Source organism: Phoxinus phoxinus (assembly GCF_949152265.1).
Source record: "Phoxinus phoxinus genome assembly, chromosome: 4".
Taxonomy (NCBI): Eukaryota; Metazoa; Chordata; class Actinopteri; order Cypriniformes; family Leuciscidae; genus Phoxinus; species Phoxinus phoxinus.
The window spans coordinates 42,732,309-42,752,926 of record NC_136879.1 but is presented as its reverse complement, the minus strand read 5'-3'; the positions used below and the strand labels follow the sequence as shown (position 1 = coordinate 42,752,926).

Sequence of the window (20,618 nt, the reverse complement as noted above, 5' to 3'; positions counted from 1 at the left end):
TTCACACTTAGCGTCTTTTTTGACAAAAAAAAGTTAACAACGGCGTTTTTTAGCAAAAAAAAAAACGCTGCGCGTTCGGTTACAAATAGCAGCCGAGCGCGTCTTTTGTTGCTATAACAACAGCTGCAACAGTAGTGTGCCCACACAGCCTCTTTGTGATGTATGTTATGATAGAGTTGTGTACTCATATCAAACAGCTCTTTGTGCTCCGAAACAAGGACGATTAGTTTTTCTACCGGCACCGTGTCCATTTTTCTTGTTGTTATGGAAACGACAGGTCTCGCTACTCGCTTGTCATTGGTCAGCTGTCAAAAAGGCGCTTGACGTAGGGCGTTCTTTTCAGAAAAGTTAAACTTTTTTCAACTTTAAAAGACGCTCTGAGCTGCAGAAAAAGACGCCGGCGGTGGCGTTTAAAAAAGCGCTCAGGACTTTTTTGAAAAAACGGTTTACTCCATAGGGTTCTAATGTAGAACAGACGCTGGCAGTTTGAAAAAAGACGCTAAGTGTGAACATAGCCTAAAGGTGTTTCATAAGTGCTTTTGTTTAGTTTTTACATGGTGTGTTAAGTTATTATTCATTTTGCAATAAAGATGTGTGTAATACAAGCGAGTGTCTTATTGTTTTATGTATTTTTATTAAGAAAAAAATAAATTAACCCATGATTAATTCAAACAAATGCTACTGAATTGCCGCTAATTAAAGTGAAAGTAAATTGAGACGTGTGCACGTCCGCATTTTCGGCCACCCGAAATCCCCGACACGCAATCACGGTGACATCGGGATTACCGTTTTTTTTACACGTCGATTAACCGGTGGAAAAAATCCGTCACCGCAACATCCCTATTGAATACCATCTGTTTTTTCCCTTTAAAAGTCTAAATATACTTTTTTTATATAGATAAACTATAAATGCATATATTTTTAAATACATTTCTCATTCAAATGTTATAGAGACAGATTACATAGATCACAAATCTACATACCTTCAGAACACTGACAACAAAGATGGATAGTGACATAGAATATAGAAATTCTCATAGCTCTCCTCAGAAAAATGCTTGCTAAGGTTTTATTATTTTATAATTTTTTATAGTCTGGCATTTGGCGATATGTGAGTTGCTTTTTTATTGTGTTTATTTGGTTCAATTCGGTATTTGATGTGCTGCTGTTTTGAAGTTCACCGCTAGGCAGCAGTGCGCTACCTAAACTAACGCAGGTCACGCGAAAAACCGGCAAACGGCGACAATGGAGGAACACGATGGATCAAACCAAGCTCATTTGAATTTTTTACACACCCGAAATTAATAGAGTGAAATGAGTGAAATAAGGCATTACTTTGCCAACAAAAGTAATGAGAAAAGTAAAGAAACAGACCTCAATGCACCACTCTGCAAACGTTGCTTTAAATAATTTGTTGCCATGGGAAGCAACACATCAAATCTGCCTAAGCACTTGTCAGTTGCTCATCCTGACTTGTTCAAAGAGTTCAGAGATCGACAGGTCCATCATTCAACTGATTTAATTTAGACTTTTATTGAACACTGAACAGCGCACATACATAAGAGCTTATCAATTATTAAATATGATAGCCTACGGTAAACACGAAAGCTCAAATCTGCTTGCATGACACGCTAGAACCAATTAAGTTTGGGTCTCATCATTTTTGCACTTTCAAACAAACATATATTAATTTAATTTGAATGAATAAAGAATAAAAAAATTATAATATTAATTAATATTAAAGAGAGAGAGAGGGAGAGAGAGAGAGAGAGAGACAGAGAGAGAGAGAGAGAGAGAGAGAGAGAGAGAGAGAGAGAGAGAGAGAGAGAGAGAGAGAGAGAGAGAGAGAGAGAGAGAGAGAGAATTATGAATATTACTAATATTACAATTAAGGTAGATTTGTCAACATTCATTAGGTAACCTGACCTAAGAGTGTTATAGCATTTATTAATCTAGATCAATCAGTAATTAAATTAGCTGAAAAAATGTAAATATACTAATACATGTTTAGCATGTTAACATTACTTTATACAATGCATTAAACTAATATGAACCCAAACACAAACCAAACAGTAACCAAACCAAAATGAATAAATGCTATAAATGTTGATAATTCTCTGTTGATGCATGACAGCTAATAGTTACCATGTCATTTCATTGTTCTATTATTATTATATGTTAATCAATCTATTATAGATATAAACCTATTTTAATTGTATAATTTCAGGGTTTCTTTTTTTTTACATTTAGATACTTTTTCTTTGCATATTTGGTAGTGGAGAGTTTCAAGCAGTGTTTTTTAATAAAATTGTTTCAATTCACTTAAATTTTGAGACAGTTTTTTTTTTTTCCCGCCTGTGGTATCGATTTAGTATCGATACCGAGGTATTAGGTTCTGGTATCGTACCGAAGCCAAAATTGTGGTATCGAGCCAACCCTAATCCAGATGTTGCAGGATGTATTGCAGTCCCATGCCGACTGCAACATCCACAGACCTGTTTGCTCGATAAGCAAACTACAGGTGGTCCAGCAAGGGTTCAGTTATGTCCTTTTAGGTAGGCCAACACCAGTCTTTCAAATGACTTCATGACCACAGACGTGGGAGTGACAGGTCTGTAGTCATTTAGTCCTGTGATTTTTGGTTTCTTGAGTAATTAGATTTAACGTGCTGTCTGGAATGGCTCAGTTCAACCATGTTTCTGTGAAGCAATGAGCAGCAGAGTTTGAAAAGTCCTTGTTTGAGCGGGTGAGGAGTAATAGTTTGTCTGTTTTATATAGACCATTTCAACGGCTATTTGTAGATGTAAGGAAGTGACGTGTTTGTCCCTCAGACGTTTCCGGTTAGTTAGCGCGCACATTCGAAACAACAGCGGGAGGCGGTTTATTTACGGCAATTGTGCGATAATTTTCTTATTCATGCGAATAAAACATGTCAAAAGTAAAATTAGGAGCATGTTGTTCAGTGGTTTGATGTTCTCTCAGGCCCTGAACTAACTTGCTCTCGGAAATCAAAGTGTTTAGATTTACGAGAAACGTACCTGGATTGCAGCAGTGAAGCGAGAAGGATGGATACTAAGCAAATAGCAATATACAGCACACATTTCGAGTCTGGTAAGTAAAATACTTTTTTTTTCATTGGATTATTTGTATTTCTTCACGTTAACTGTTTAAGTATGATGCAGCATAATTTAAGCTAGCACTTCGTTGTTGTTTACTGCACCCAGCGTTTTGACGCGTGTTTAGTGAAAAAAGGTGAACACGTTTTGATTTCCGTTTTTTTTCTTCTAAATGTTCTGTAGGCTGTAATTACCGGTAAGTTAGTTGGGAGTTAACATTTGCTGTCAAGCTGTCTAGTCAATTGACAACTGTAGTGAGTAACACATAGAATACTGTATACTTGAATGGTGTGTAACAGCTAACTGCAGTAGTTTACAAAAGGTAACGGTAAACATTTTTTCATCACTTATTAAGCTTGGCTAATGTTAATTCCAACATTTACTCATGTATTACACAATAATATCATTATTTTTTAAATACTGTGCATTAACCAGATTAAGTTAAATAATTGTGTTTCTACTTTTGTCTTCAATAGGAAAGTCATCATCTGTAAGACTGCTACAGGGAGACAGGAACGACAGCTGATCGTCCTGCAGTGCCAAACCACATGTGTATTCTATTCCATGTGACCATACAGTGTGTGCAGAATTATTAGGTACGTTGATTTTCTGATCATATTTTTTATTACAGACACATTTTTACCAATTCCAAACCACATTAATCTTGATAACAACTATTAATCTCGTATTTATCATATATAAGTGATATATTATTGTTCATGAAGGCTGGAAATGAAAACGCCTTATATTCAAGTGTGCAGAATTATTAGGCACATTTTCTTTTACAGATAAAATAAGCCGAAAAGGAGATTTAACTCAGACTGAAAAGTCACAAATTATGAAATGCTCATGAGAAGAATGCAATACTAGGAATTGCAGTTAAGGCATGACCATTGGACAGTGAAATACTCATTGGCTCAGATGAAAACTGGTGGAGAAGAAAAGACACGTGTTAACTGTCAAATAATTAATGTGAAGAATTAGGTGTGAAACCATCAGGAACCCTTTAGTCTCCAGCGCCACTGTTTTCCAGAACTGCACCTTACCTGTAGTCTCCAGATGAGCAAGGTGTCAGGGTCTCAGAGACTTGGGTTAGGTAAAGATACTAAAAAATGACCCCGCTTAATAAGAATCACAAGCTGAAGTGTAGTAAAATACACGAAGGGCTTTACAGACAGACAGAATGACTCTTGAAGGACCAGCTCCACAGTCTCTTGTGTCACTGTTTGAAGAATTCATCTTCCAGAATCTGGCAGCAAGTTTTGGGAGTTAATTTTTAGTCCATCTCCTACCCTGAAGTCCGTTTTGCAGAGATGGACTAAAAATTAACTCCCAAAACTTACTGCCAGATTCTGGAAGATCATGTATTCTTCTACACTTCAGCTTGTGATTCTTATTAAGTAGGGGTCATTTTTAAGGATTATTTACCTCTCTTTTTTGGCTTATTTTATCTGTAAAAAAATGTGCCTAATAATTCTGCACACTTGAATATAAGGCATTTTTCATTTCCAGCCTGGATGAACAATTATACATCACTTATAAATGAATAAATACAAAATGAATAGTAGTTATTAAGATTTATGTGGTTTGGAATTGGTAAAATGTGCCTGAAAAAAAATATGATCAGAAAATCAACGTGCCTAATAATTCTGTACACCCTATGAACCCCAGATGTGTTGGATAACTGGAGGATTGATATTGACCCCTGCTCTATTCAGGGACTCATAACTCCATTTCTGTTTGTCAAAAAACATTCTGTGAAATGTGTTTTATGTTTTTGTCTCAGTTGTTGAAGCATTTTGTGTTCATACAAGTATTTACACATAATAAGAAATTTGCTGGAAATAAAAGCTGTTGAAAGTGAGAGGTATTTATAAATATATGCAGTAGTCAACATTTGAAGTGGATCTAACCCTTTCATCAAAGTTATACATTCATTTTGAACAATACCCGTTCTTGTCTTATGACAACTTTGATTCACTTTTTTGATCCACTTCTAATGTTGATTACTACAGGTGAAACTATAAAAATTAGAATATTAGCAAAAGTTAATTTATTTCAGTAATTCAACTCAAAAGGTGTAAATAATATTGTGAAAACCTTTTCACAATATTAATACAAATAAAAAGCTGTAAGCCATAATCATCAAAATTATAACAAATAAAGGCTTGAAATATCTCACTTTGCATGTAATGAGTTTATATAATATATTAGTTTCACCTTTTAGGTTGAATTACTGAAATAAATGAACTTTTGCACCATATTCAAATTTTTCGAGTTTCACCTGTATGCACGCACTTATAATATTTTACCTTCAAGGACCTAAAAAGTGTATTCTGTATGTTTTATTCTTAATTGTACAATTATTAATCTGCACGTATCTACGTTTCTCTTAAATAAGTAATACAGGTTTATGCATTAGAAAATAAAGACAGCGAGCATTAAATTGCATTCTATTTATTTGTGACCATGCACATGAAGGGCTCAGATAGGACATTTAAACCCTCGCACAACGTTCCACAGGAACACACATTTGGAAACGAATGCAATGAGTAATGGCATATAGCGATTAGTTTACTAGCGTAAGTTACATTTAGCATTGTAATATACATGCAAGTTTTGTAAAGCTGCTCTGAAACTATATATATTTTGAACAGCGCTGTACAAATAAATATGAATATTTGCATAGATATAGCTATAGGCAGACCCTGCAATGCAAGTGAAATGCCAACTCGTAACCTCCCCGGACAAACCATGATAAGTAGGTTTTTGACTCTGTTTGACTTGCTTCATCTGCACCAAACACAAGACAGATGTCATCCACATTGTACGAATACATGTTCCCTTTTTTTCCGCTAAGAAATTAATTGTAAGCATCCAGACTGTGATATGCTTTTATCGCATCTCTCGTGTAAGTTACACGCAAGCAGCCGCAACACGCAATCAGATAATGAGCCGTCAGACTATTCAGGTAAAAAGTTTACGCATCAAAGTCTTATTTAAAGGGTCCGATGATTTCAATCATCGTTTATTTTCAGTTTTTGGAAATACTTTAACTGTTGCCTTTTCACTAGACTTAAAAAGTATGAGATTGTTTTCATGGATCTGTGGTTCTAAAATGGTGCCACCGGAAATGCTTCAGGGCCAGACATGCGCAGTAGCATTCCAACGCGTTTGTTATTGTTTACGTCTTTGAAATGGACTATAGGGAGCGGAGATTCACTAGGTGAATGCTCGGCAGCAGAGTCCTGAATCCACGCTGTCGGAATTTCATGAGCGCACCGGCGCGCTTTCCTTGTTTGTGTCTCTTGGAGCGTGTGTACAGGATTGCATCTCCGCCAACTAGAATGTCCAATAAAATGTCTGAATCCTCAAAAGTCAGCAAAAAGTTGTTTGTTGTTCCTGATGTCTAGGAGTTATTTCCTAGTAAAGCTAACTGGAAAAAGTTACATAAACCGGACAAATAACCAAAAACAGTAAAAGAACTGCAGGGCTCAAAACTGAAGCAGCCATCTGAGGTGCCATCTTAGAAGACAATTTTTTGAGCTGAAATTGAAAATTGAAATGTTGACCCTCTCCTGACTCAGATAAACTCCACCTTTGTTAATGACCACCCCGCAAGCCCTAGTTGGCCCGCTTTGGACCAAGTTATTTGGCGGGCAGAAAACCCCTGGCCGTTGGCCCAGAGAAAGCCCCAATGAGGCCCGAGCAAGCACTGGAAGTGACTGTGTAAACGCGACTGGCCCTGGTACGCACTAGCACCCTCGCTTTTGGCCAAACAGTGGAAACACGACTATTGAGTGAGCAAACATTAAGGTAGATAGCTGTAATAGTAATTGCACAATGTTTATAAATTAATGAAAACCTACATTAAATCTGTTAAAAAGAAATAATTGATTGCCTAGGTTTTCAATGGATGGACAAATATTTGATAATATAAAAAATATCTATTTGACAATATACGGCGGTTCTTCCCCATGGTATAGGAAATGTTATTGAATATCAATACTTTTCAAGGTATTGTAGGGTGCCAAAAATTATTGACCATTTTCAAAGGGTGCCGTGACTGAAAAAAGGTTGGGAAACACTGCTCTAATCACTGATCTTACAGTTTGAAGCGTCTGTCATAGGAAAGCAGCACATGCTGTCATGAATAATTAAGATAGATATCTTCTCATTGGATAAGAACACGCAGTCTCATGAATAATTATGACACCAACATGTCATCGATGTTGGATGGATATGGATGTTTCTCCATATCAAGTTTTCTCCTACAATTAAAATTAACTGTGTTAATTCTGACTGTGCTGAGATAGTGTGTTTAAAGTAAAACATTTTAAATGTTGATGTCAAAGTGTGGTTTTCAGTATGACTATCAGTACTGCAGTATCACCTTAATGAAAAGCAGCTCATGTGTTCAATCACTTACAGATCAATCACAAACTCACAGCAGCAGCAGGAGAAAGTAAATGTTTCAAACAGAAAAATATTAATTATCCTACATTCTATGAACGAACGTGATATTTCATTGATGAATGGTAATTTGATCATCAATATTTTTGCTTGTAATAAATGTAATAATAGTTAGTTTTCCCTGCATTTTATTCCATTTTGATATTACTTTATGAACTGAAATAGCAAAATTCACAGTGATGCAGCATCATGTGAGTGTCACATATGACCTTACCGAAGTTTATTCATTTTACAGTGAGGATTCTCCAGTCCAGCAGAGAGCAGCTTCACTCCTGAGTCTCCTAGATTATTATCGGACAGATCCAGTTCTCTCAGGTGTGAGGGATTTGATTTCAGAGCTGAAGCCAGAGCAGCACAGCCTTCATCTGTGACACCACAACCAATCAACCTGTAGAGAACAATGACACACTTTTCACTCTCTCTGTAGCCCATATATGTGTTAAAGGTTGCTAATAAAGCATCCGTGTATGCTGATATTCACCTAATCATATTCACATTAATAGTGTTATAGATGGACAGACAATAAGAAAAGATGAATCTTTCATAAATCTGAATTATGAGAGAATGTGAGAAATGTGAGATTCCTCTTCAGTTATCAGAAATTATTATTCTTCATTTGGCTTATCTTTCTGCACCACTTTTTTCATCATCATGTTTATTATTTGTATTTGTACTATTTTTTTATTTCATTATTGTATAAATCAGTCTCCAACAAATGTGATGCAGAGGCGAGGTCTGCTACCCAACCCGAGCTGAGGGGTCCTGAAAAACTTGCAGGTTTCAGGTCGGGTTCAGGTCAATGTTTTATAAAAAGCTTAGGGATGGGATCAGGGGTCCGTTCTTCGTACGTCGCTAACTCACTTAGCTGGATTTGATTGTTGGCGATTTGGCATGATCTTGGATTGTTTGGTTCTTCGACTCTCATCCTGGACTTGCTGTCATAGCAACAGGTGCGCAATCTTAAACCTGCTCGCGAGCAGGCTTATTTCATGTTAACAGGATTAGATCCCGGCTTTATAAGCGGAGGTGATCCGGGAAGTCCTTTAGCGCAGCGCGATAGCGTACTTTTAGAGAGATATCGTTTTTCTCGTGACTCGTTAGTGTCATTTGTATCATTAATTTGTTGGATCAACACATTTAATGTCGGAGTCGGGCTTTAACAACAGCACAAACTGTGTGCATTTCCCCGAGATTCTTTGCGAGTGATACGGTGAACTTGGTGAAAAGTGCTGCCTGTCGTGCCATTCACAAAGTTTACCTCGCGCTCAAGCTTTTTTTTCGGGGTTTTTATGGTTTTTCCAGACCCAAGGTTGTAAAGCAGATTTTTTTTTTATTTTTTATTTTTTTGCCAATGCAGGTACATTATATTTTTAATGAAGATCATGCAATCATGACTCAGCCAATAAGTATGATTTACAGTAGCCTTTGTGTCAGGCTTCACTAACGTGATTGGTGCCAGAGACTGTACACGTTCCCATCAAGGCCTCAATGAAGAGGATTTTGTGAACAGTGTAAATGTGCAGGTAAGTTACTAAAAGAGAATTACAATTCTAAATATATCATATTAGTAAAATTATTATATGAAAAAAAAAAAAAGGAATGGAATGGAATCAAAAAGTATGCAGTTGACTGACTAAAATGTCTTGGCGGTGTGTGACACTATACCATATCAGTCACATAGTCACATGTAGCACATTATTTGAACATGGAAACGGAAAATATAAATATCAAGCACACTGTATTACATAGGCTACACGTAGCTATTCTGAGCCTAACATAACTATTTTTTTTCATTATGTAGGTGATTACAACATGCTTGGAGACACAGGGGCTATACCGGCAGGCAGTATTTTATGACCCCATTCCCTGACCCACAACCCGGACAATGGAGCTCTAGGCAGGACGAGGGCACAGTTTTAAATTGACCATGGGCAACTAAAGGGAAAATTTCAGTGTCTGAAAAGTCTGAGGGTTGCACCTGACAGGGACTGTGACATTATTGTTACATGTGCCGTATATTACACATCATTACACATCAGAAAGGAGAGGATCCCTGTGGTGGAGGTGCTGCCTGATGATGACCTCCAGCCTGATGATCTCCAGCCTGATGATGACCTCCACCAGTACACTTGGACGGACCTAGTAGCAGAGCGGCACGGGACAGAATTGTGGGACACTATTTTTAAAATTCACTAAATGTTTAATAAAAGACAAGACAAATATGCTTAGTTCCTTTTTTATTTCAATTATTCTTTGTAAAGAAAAGCCAGTGATCAAGCCATCTTTTGCCTGCAATAAGAGATATTATGCAAGGTCAGCAATAGTACTCTGTGTGTTCTTTTAGAGAGATATTTTTACATTAGCCTACATGCAGTTTTCACTTTCATAAAGTAAAGCAATTCAGGCTTTAGACCAGCCATTTGGATAATAGGCCTACTTAATTTAATGCAGCAACAAATTATTTTACAGTGTACTAAGATAATTAAAAGCTCATTTACCAGTAATGAAGCTGTTGCTACTGGTCCCTGCCGTGGGTCTAAGGAAGAGATGCCCCCCACAATAGGGTCAATTCACATTCAACCCAAGGGCCAGCCCTTCTGTCGGGGAGTAAGTGACCACCACCTGTTTTTTATTAAACTTTTTATAGCCTTTTTCTTGGTTGCTGCACATGAACAACACATGCACATCATTTAACGGTGTATTTTTAAAAGAGACCAAGAACAGTATAAGTAGCTTAGTAAAGATTACCATTTTCACTTTTACTTGTTCCAATGTTCTAGTGGGTGGTGGCTCTGACATTACAATGAACAAAGTAATTATGAAATTAAATTAAAATACAAAAATGTATATACTGTAACAAGTGATAGAAACATTTAACATGGTCCCCACTATTGAATTTAATTTGTTTGCTACTATTTGCCAGCCCCATCTCCTGGCTTTTACAGACTTTGATGTCTTCCCTGGCGTTTTCATTAAACATTAAAATTCCGCATAAACTTCGACTACTAGCTTTTGCTCTGCTGCGGAGAAAAACTGAGCGCGCTCTTTGGCCACGGTGAGCAGCCAATAGCAGCGTTGCTGATCAATGTTTCTACTATCGATACATATCCCCTTTTAAACCAGCGCATGCACGCGCAATTATCTCAGATAACTCAATCCAGCTATACTAATCATAACCGGCTGATGTGTTCGAAGAACCCAATTAGCCAGATCATGATTAGGCCGATTATATCATCTTGGATGTCTCGTTTGATCTTGGATGTTTTAAGCAACGTACGAAGAACGGACCCCAGGTTTGTAACTAAAGAAAAGCCATATACAGTTTATATAGGTTTATATATAGCAATGTAGATAATCATACATATCTGCTGATTTCTTGAACACAATGGCCAATCAGAGATGTTAAATGGGTGGTTGATATTTTTAAACACTTTTTTAACTTTTTTAACTTGAGTTAGTGTGTAATGTTGCTGTTTGAGGATAAACAATATCTGCAAAGTTATGAAGCTCAAAGTTCAATGCAAAGGGAGATATTTTCATTTACAGAAATCACTTTTTAAAGGACAAGTTCGGTATTTTACACTTAAAGCCCTGTTTTCAGATCGGTTCTGATGAAATAGAATGGTTAAGATAAAAATTTGGACAGATGCTGCTGTCCCGAGAATTTTCGATTTCGAATTTACTTTATGAACTGAAATAGCAAAATTCACAGTGATGCAGCATCATGTGAGTGTCACATATGACCTTACCGAAGTTTCTTCATTTTACAGTGAGGATTCTCCAGTCCAGCAGAGAGCAGCTTCACTCCTGAGTCTCCTAGTTTATTCTCAGACAGTTCCAGTTCTTTCATGTGTGAGGGGTTTGATCTCAGAGCTGAAGCCAGAGAAGCACAACCTTCATCTGTGACACCACACTTCCTCAACCTGTACAGAAAATTGACAAACTCTTTAATCTCACAGTAGCCCATGTGTGTTTAAAGAGAATTAATAAAGCATCTCTGGATGATATAATGTAGCTAATATTGATCTAAACATGTTGTTACGATGTATAATGTGCATATATGTTTTGGGTTGAGTATTTTCCACTTTAAAGCATGTAGGCAGACGTTTTTATCCAAAGCAACTTGCATTGCATTTCAAGTTATGCATTCACATTCTTATCAGTTCTTGCTTTCCCTTGCAAGCGTTGCAAACGCCAACGCTCTACTGTTTAAACTACAGGAAAGCTATGGGTGTGTTTTTGCCATATGCTTTCTGCTACACACTTCCACTCTGCCTGCCTTGCAGTTAATTAGCCACAGCTGATGCTTCTAAGTATTGTGTTCCAAAAAGCAACCACTATACTGCCCTACAAAGGCAAAAGACTATAACTCGCTAGAGTGTGGAACTGAGAAAAATGACTTTAAAAATGTTTAGTTGTCCAGCCAAAAATCTAGTGAGCATGACATTTATCTTGGATGATTTGCAATTGCTTTGTTATATGGGAAGTTTGGTAGCCTATTCATTGGATAGTTAAAGGCACATGTCTGACCATGTTATATTTCAAATCTGAAAAGAAGTCTAACACTCCGAATTTATTTAAATGTTCTTTAAGATCACGTTGTGTGATTTTATTTTGAGAACACTCTCAAATGCTAACTGATGTTTACTGTCATCTTCTAAGCATCCATTCAGTGTATTGTCTCTATTGTTTTGTGATGCAAACTGCCCTGTTTAGATTCAGTCTTCCCTGCACACATTCACACTTCAGCCTGGGTATGGCTCTAATTCTTCTTCTCTTTTGTCTTCTTTATAATTACTGACAACCTTCTATTCAAAGTTTTAATGCCTAATTTATTTGATCAAACTTCTCACTTCATCTTCTTTGAAACTGTATCAAATGCCCTTCTTGGAAAAAATAAAAATGTCAGTAACCTTTACTATTCAAAATGATTCATAAAAATAACATATTTGCTCAGCTAGGTGGCAGGTGCATGTACGTCATCGGTTCCCAACAGGGGGGGTTGCGGCCCAAAAGGGGGCCTCATCGAGTTCTGTGGGGGTTCGCGTCATATTTTGAAAAGTTTTGAACAATGAGCATTAAATAAAAGTCCTTAACTTTTTTCTGTTCAAAATGTAAAAAATGTATACAATGAGCGAGTTTATCATGAATCCATTTTCCAATCCGTGTTTTTGTCTTATCCTGAACCACTATGGTACACCTATAATAAGTGTTTACATTGGGACTATTTTACTCTGGTTCAGATCGCTATCGCTGCGGAGTAGCCCAGTACCTGTCTGACTCGTCATAGACGTACACAGAGAGAAGTAGTTCCGGTTACAATGTTTTTCCGAAAGATGCATTATTCTGTTAATAAACGCAAGTTTATTATCGCTCACTATAGCGCCAAAAGCGTCAAAAATAAAGCCTCACATTGGTAAAGCCTCACAAATAACATGCAAGTATTGAGGTCCAGAGAGCAGTCATTTAGTAATAGCCTATATTATTTTTCTTTTCTTTTTTACCTACACACCAGTGTGAATATTTTTGTTATTGCATTTCAAATAGGGCCAATTTATAGGCTACTCCTAGGCTTACGTTTTTAAATTACAAAGGGCCTACTGATGTTTTTGTTAATGTATTTTCAATATTATAGGCTATTATTTGTGTATAAACATATCTGGTTATAGTAAACAAACCATTTGTTTGAAAACAATATATTTTGTCATCCATGCTGCAAGCTTATAAGAGTGATAATATCATTAAATGTGAGGGGGGGCCCTAAAATATTTTCTTGTGAAAAAGGGGGTTCTTTCTGCTCAGACAAAAAAAAAGTTTGGGAACCACTGATCTACGTGACAAACTACACATGCACAGCCCTCCAGCATCAGTGTCACACGGCGCTGGAAGTGTTCCGGTGCCGACAAATTACCAAACGGTAACCAGTTGAAGGCATACCGACTGAATAGCACGATAACTATTGGATACATTTGCTGATGCTTACTAACTCAGTCACTGACTGAAGTGCATGACTGTGTAGCTTTCAGCCAGGAGGAGATGTCATCAGGTGGCGTCCAACCTTCACGGGGTGTTTCGACCCTTAACCACAACACCCTCCAGTTGGCGGGTCGGCAGTGATGGCCAGTCACTGCCCACCTCCTCCTGGCCCCCAGCTAGATTCCTCCCTCCTACTCCAGAGCCAGCAAGACGCTCTTTCTGCTGCCTCACCCAACCTACGGACAGCTGCCTTCCTCTCCCTTCCTACTATACCCAGAGCTGTGAGTGTTTTCCACACCAACTGCGCCCGGAAAACCCCTACACCCGAACTCAACCTGGAATAGCCAGGTCTGCCACCCTTGCCTGGTCCTGATACTTGGTGGCTTTCCGTTCGTAGGCCTCCTCACACCTGTCTTCCCACGGGACCGTCAGTTCAGTCAAGATTATTTTCCTTGCCTCCTCAGACCATAAGACCAATGAAGTGATCAGATCAGAAGATACGTGATCAGAAGCTAACTTTCCTTATCAAGGGAATTTGCCAAAACTTGACGTGGCATCAAGCTTCATAAACACTTTAGCCCCTGCTAACATGGATAGCGTGTGGTCGACTGCTGGTAGAATGTGCCTCTCTTGACTCACCCACTTGTTCAGGTGAGTAAGATTTACGCACAGTCTTATTTTCTACTGAGCTTTAGGTACAACTACCATCCCTACACATCATGGAGTCGGCTCTGTGACCTTGGATATCACTCTCATGGGTTCCATGTGTTGCATCTCAGCTTTTACTTTGTCTCGCAGAGGGAGTTGAACTCTACATGGAGATAACAGTCCATACGGTACAACTTCTTGCTCTAGTTCAATCTTGTACAGTTATTTAAACTTTCCCAAGCCATTGAAGACAATCGAATATTTAGCGACAAAACCTTTCGCTTTAGTCTGCACAGTGTAGGTGTGTAATTAAATGCAAAGCCTCTATACTTGTATAGCTGGAAGTCTCAAACAGTGCTTTGGACAGTCCTTTCACTACATAAAAGTCCTGTTTAGTTCATTTATTTTTGATGTTCTCCCTGAAACAGTACCTGAACATCAAGGGCCTGGTTTCCCGGGCCCATGCAGAACTTTGCAGGGTGGCTGGAGTTTGCCATGAATGGCCAAATAACTGCTTTCTGGGATTGCAGTAAACACTGCGCCTGTGTCCAGCTTGAACTTTGTATTTTGACGATTCAATCCACTCACTTGTCTATGTTTAAATCACCTCTCCCAGGAAAGTGAAGTTGTTCACGCTCTGCTGTTCTTACTCGTGAGTGATGTCATCAACCAAATGTTTTGGTTTTTAACTTAAAGCATGACCGTTCCCTACTATTTCCACCTCACGTGAACTTCCATGCAGGATGCGCTGCTGTCTCTTCACAGCCTCACTTTGCCTCAATTTAATCATGGCTTTTTCAAGTGTGAGCTCAGGATAAAGTTGCAAATTTTCAGATAGTCTTGCATCCTGTATGCAAGATAACAGACATGTCTGTTGATTTCTTGAACACAATGGCCAATCAGAGGTGTTTAAGTTAGTATCCACTCACCGCTCAAAATCTGAGTTTTTGTCCAGTGCTGAGTTCTGCATGCTTGTTATTATAAACAAATATTATAAATATTATAAAAAGTTGTAGACTCTTTTAAAATAAATTATTTTGTGTCTCATTTGATTGGACCAGTGCCACCCAATGCCATAAATGTGATCATGTTGAATGTGATTCATGTAAAATCATTATGGTAATTACAATCCCAAATACTTTGATTTGGTTTCACTATAAAATATTTTAAAATATGTGTCTCAGAGTACCAGATCATGTGACTATCAGAGAGATGATCTTACCACAAATTATCCAGTTTACAGAGAGGATTCTCCAGTCCAACAGAGAGCAGTTTCACTCCTGAGCCTCCTAGATTATTATCAGACAGATTCAGTTCTCTCAGGTGTGAGGGGTTTGAGCTCAGAGCTGAAGCCAGAGCAGCACAACCTTCATCTGTGACACCACACTTCATCAACCTGTAGATAACAATGACATACTCTTCACTCTCAGTAACCCATCTATGATTTAAAGATTACTAATAAAGGATCTCTGAATGAAATAATGTAGCTAATATTCATCTAATCATGTAAACTCGAACAGTTATAGATGGAGTCAGACACTGAGAAAATATGAATTTGATCAATATAAATGTCAATTAAATGAGATTCCTCTTCAGTTATCCGAAATTAATATTTTTAATTTTGCTTATCTTTCTGATCCTATTTTTCATCATTATATTTATTGTTCCCTTACAGTGGTACACTGAGGATGAGGGAATCTTGCTAGAGAGCCAATCTATTTAGAATGAAACTAAATGGGCATTCAGCACGCTGAGGCTGCTTTCGTGGATGAGACATATTCTCACTGTGGGAACATGTCCATCTTGGTGATGAGGTCTAGACTCCAATACCTCAAGAGAGGTGGAGTCCCCCTGCCCCCTGTCACGGGTGCCAGGAGAGGTCCAGTGTGGCAGGTGGTGGGAGTGGCCTCAGGATTACAGTGAGAGGGTCTACAGAAGCCCCTCCCTCTTTCCCACCACAGCCAGGTGAGCTTCCAACTGGTGCTGGTCCATCTAAACGATGTGTACCAGTCGTTTCTTTCGGGGTTCCAGCCGATGATCGAATTTCGATCACAGCATCAGAGGGTGAGCTTGTTTCTGGGGATGAAGATTCGCCTGCGCTACCACCTTCTGGGACAGTAGCGTTGTCCAAATCTGACTCAGAGATGATAGCTATGCTTTCCCGGGCCGCCAAGAGTGTCAGGCTCATGTGGAATCCTCCACCGTGTCCTGAACCCTCAAGGCTGGATGATTGGATTCTGGGGTCGGATCGTGCTGGTTCTCAGCACCCCGCCCCAGTGCCTTTCTTCCCGAAGGTGCATGATGAGATTACCAAGTCATGGACAGCACCTTTCACTGCCCGAAACCGGCTTGGTAACTCCCCCCTCGCTACCCTCGATGGCGGGGCCGCTAAGGGGTACACACGCAGATTGCTCCCGTGGTACGGGCCATTGCTATGCAACTGTGCCCTAGCTCCACTAAAGGGGACCATCCGTATCTACCTTCTTGAGCCTGTAAGTACTCCTCAGCTCTGACCGGCAAGCTTACAAGGCTTGTGGGGAAGCGGCCTCTGGCTTACGCCGTGGTCTCTGGACTGTGCGATGTCCACTCTGGTGGTCCAGTAACGTCACCTATAGCTGTGCCTGGCTGACATACAGGATGCCGACATGCTGGGATATCTCCCAGGCTGGCCTCTTCGGCGACGTGGTCGAGAGCTGTGGCTAGCAGTTCTCAGCCATCCAGAAGCAGACGGAGGCCATAAAATGTGTTGCACTGGCGGCCAGCTGCTGCCTCCACCCATCTGCCTGCTCGTCGCCGAGGGCATCCCCCTCCGACTGTCTCCAGACCTTCTCACGCACCCTCTGCCCAACTGTGGAATCAGGTAAGTGTGACACAGAGACTCAACACCTCGACCCCCCGTCTGGCCGGAGTGCCCTTAGAACAGATGTCCAGAAATGCTGTGGTCACCACGGATGCCTCCACCATGGACTAGGGTGCCATGCAGTTTCATGGATGTGGACAGGTCCGCAACTGCATTGGCACTTTAACTGCCTCTGGTTGTTAACGGTACGCCTTGCTCTGGGCTGCCTAATAAAGCCGCTACAGGGCAAAGACGTACTGGTCCGTACAGACAACATTGTGACCGTTGCGGACATCAACCGGCAAGGTGGTCTACGCTCCCATCGCATGTTGCAACTCGCCCACCATTTCCTCCTTTCCAGTCGGGACCATTTGAGGTCACTTCGTGCTGTTCATATTCCGGGGGTGCTCAATCGTGCAGCCAACGAGCTGTCATGTCTGTCTCCACTCCCAGGAGAATGGAGACTCCATCCCCGGTCGGTCCAGCTGATCTGGCATCCTTTCGGAGCAGCACAGGTAGACCTGTTTGCCTTTCCAGAAACCACCCATTGCCAGTTGTTTTACTCTCTGACCGAGGGAACACTTGGTTCAGATGCGCTGGCTCACAGCTAGCCCTGGGGCTTACGCAAGTATGCATTTCCTCCAGTGAGCCTACTAGCACAGACATTGTGCAAGGTCAGGGAGGACGAGGAGCAGGTCAAGTCAAGTCACCTTTATTTATATAGCGCTTTTTACAATACAGATTATATCAAAGCAGCTTCACGGTGATAACATGAAAATAATACAACAAAGTTTGTTTCTAGAAGAAAATTTTGTCATCGTCCACCTTAAGTAAGGCAGATCAATAATATTGTTGAATATTAAAAGTCTCCAACTATGCTAGCCAAAAGCCAAGGAACATAAGGTGACAGAATGGAGAAAATAACCTTGGGAGAAACCAGGCTCAGTCGGGGGGCCAATTCTGCTCTGGCCAACGAACGAACAGTGTTTTATTATGATTCGAGCAGCATACAGGTTAGAAATAAGATTTGATCAGAACATTTAGAGTATTTATCCATTTCATCTGGTTGGAAGTCGGAGTCATCACACCGGTATGGAGACGAGTTTGTTGAGGATCAGTGCCGATGGCTGTCGTGTGGATGAGGCCTTCACAGGTTTGAGGCTGGCACTTCAAGGATGCATTGTGAATGGGTCCAGGCGCACGTCCACCATAGGGGAGAAACTAGCAGTCCTGCTGGCCCACTCGGACCTGGTTCCCAGAACTGATGCTCCTCGCGACAGTCCCTCCTTGGCCCATTCCTCTGAGGAAGGACCTACTTTCTCAGAGGCAGGGGACCCTGTGGCACCTGCGTCTAGATCTTTGGAGACTACATGTGTGGTCCCTGGATGGAATGCTGAGGTTCTAGGTGACCTACCTCAAGGGGTAGTGAACACCATCACTTCAGAGTGAGCACCGTTTATGAAACAGGTGTGCACCTTGAAGTGCACCCAAACTTGCTCGATCAGAGCCATGCTTTCCTTCTTGCAGCAGGGTTTGGAGCAAAGGCTGTCTCCCTCCACCCTTAAAGTCTATGCTGCCACCATCTCAGCCCACGACAAGTTGTTGGAGGAGAAGTCAGTTGGGAAGCATGAGCTGGTCGTTAGGGGGGCAAAAAGATTAAATCCACTCCTGGTTGCACTGGCCTCGATTAAGAGAGTAGGGGACCTGCAGGCTTTTTCAGTCTACGAACTGACCTGGATATGTGCCCAAGGTTCCCATCACTCCCTTCAGGGACCAGGTGGTGAACCTGCAAGTGCTGCCCTCGGAGACGACAGACCCAGCCCTGGCTTTTCTCTGTCCCGTCAATGCTCTGCAGCTCAAAACTCAAAGCTTCAAGACATCAGACCAGCTCTTCATCTGGTAAGGAGGCCAGCAGAAAGGAAAGGCTGTGTCCAAGCAGAGGATGGGCCACTGGCTAGTGGATGCCATCGTCCTGGCTTAACAAGCACAGGGCGTGCCTTGCCCACTTAGTTTGCGAGCTCACTCCACTAGGAGTATTGCATCTTCCAGGGCATGGGCACAGGCACGCGGCGCCTCTCTGACAGATATCTGTAGAGCTGCGGGCTGGCCAACACCTAACACATTCGCTAGATTCTATAGCTTACGTGTAGAGCCGGCCTCCTCCTGTGTTCTCACCTCAAACAGGTAGAAGACACTGAGTGGACCCAGCTTGTGTAGGCTTGCTGCGCTAAGACATGCGCTATTGCTCCAGAGAGTTCCTATGGTTAAACCCTGTGAGCCCTCTATTGGCTGGCCATCACCAGGACTATATTCCACTGAATCCTTGAGAACCAGGTTTAACCTGGGTGCTATATGTGTGACCCAACGGGAATCCCATATGTGTAACATTCCACGGCTGCTCCTAAATGGAAGCATGTGTCTTTCCTTTGGGGCCAAGTCCCCCAGTACTTCTGTATAGAACAACCCTATGAGGTTAGTCCAATGTACATACTCCTTCGGGAAGAATGTGGCTTCCGCAGCGTTCTCCTTTTAACAGGAGGGGCATGCTTCCCCAGTGTTATCCAATAACATCACTGTTTGGGTTACCATGGAAAGGCAGTGACTGATCACTGTGCAAGCCCTCTCCTATCGACTTCCAGGTAAGAACGGGCAGGTGGCTTGCATCGGGCACTGTAAGAGGGTAGCAGCTGTGGCGCTTTGATAGGAATCCCCTTAGTCATCATCGACATACGTCGAGAATGTACGACTGAAAGGGAATGTCTCGGTTACGCATATAACCCTCGTTCCCTAAAGGAGGGAACGGAGACATACGTCCCTTCGCCACACCTGCACCCCGCTGCGCTGCCTCGTAAATTGCTCGGCTCCTCATCGAAAAACTGAAGTGCATTCACAACTGCTGCTCGTTATATACCCATGCTGCGAGACAGAGCAGCTGTTGCAAATGATTGCACGCCAATGTGCATTGGCTCGTTTAGTTTCACTCGAAGTAGATTGCTCTCTAGCAAGATTCCCTCAGTCGTCATCGACATACATCTCCATTCCCGCCTTCAGGGAATGAGGGTTACATACGTAACCGAGACGTTAGTGTTTATTTGTTTGTGTACTATTTTTTATTTCATTGGTTTTGTTTTGGTCTGGCTATAAATTATTTAAAAATATGTATCTCTAAGCACCAGATCATGTAACTATTCAGAGAGTTGACCTTACATCAAATTCTCCAGTTTACAGTGAGGGTTCTCCAGTCCAGCAGAGAGCAGTTTCACTCCTGAGTCACATAGTTTATTCACAGACAGATCCAGTTTTCTCAGGTGTGAGGGGTTTGATCTCAGAGCTGAAGCCAGAGCAGCACAACCTTTATCTTGGACACCAGACTTACTCAACCTGTAGAGAACAATGACACACTCTTCACTCAGATCAAAACATACAGGACTGCATTTCCCAAAAACATCATAAACCTAAGTAGATTGTAGAAACTATTGCATGATTAATTCCCCAAACCAGTGGTGTAAAGTATTTGAGTAAATATAATTAGTTACTGTGCTTTAAAGTCCCCCTGCGGTGAAAAA

General features: G+C 40.8%; 1 protein-coding gene across 1 annotated transcript in view; it reads right to left on the bottom strand.

Annotated features, from left to right (window-relative positions):
* The window catches only part of LOC306997681 (uncharacterized protein), a 93,986-nt gene that overhangs the window by 29,639 nt on the left and 43,729 nt on the right, over positions 1-20,618 (bottom strand). The window contains exons 9-12 of the mRNA XM_079611043.1: positions 20,260-20,433; positions 15,436-15,609; positions 11,339-11,512; positions 7,804-7,977 (exon numbers count right to left, since the gene is read on the bottom strand). Of these exons, the coding sequence (XP_079467169.1) occupies positions 7,804-7,977; positions 11,339-11,512; positions 15,436-15,609; positions 20,260-20,433 (696 nt within the window). The remainder of the gene's footprint in view (positions 1-7,803; positions 7,978-11,338; positions 11,513-15,435; positions 15,610-20,259; positions 20,434-20,618) is intronic.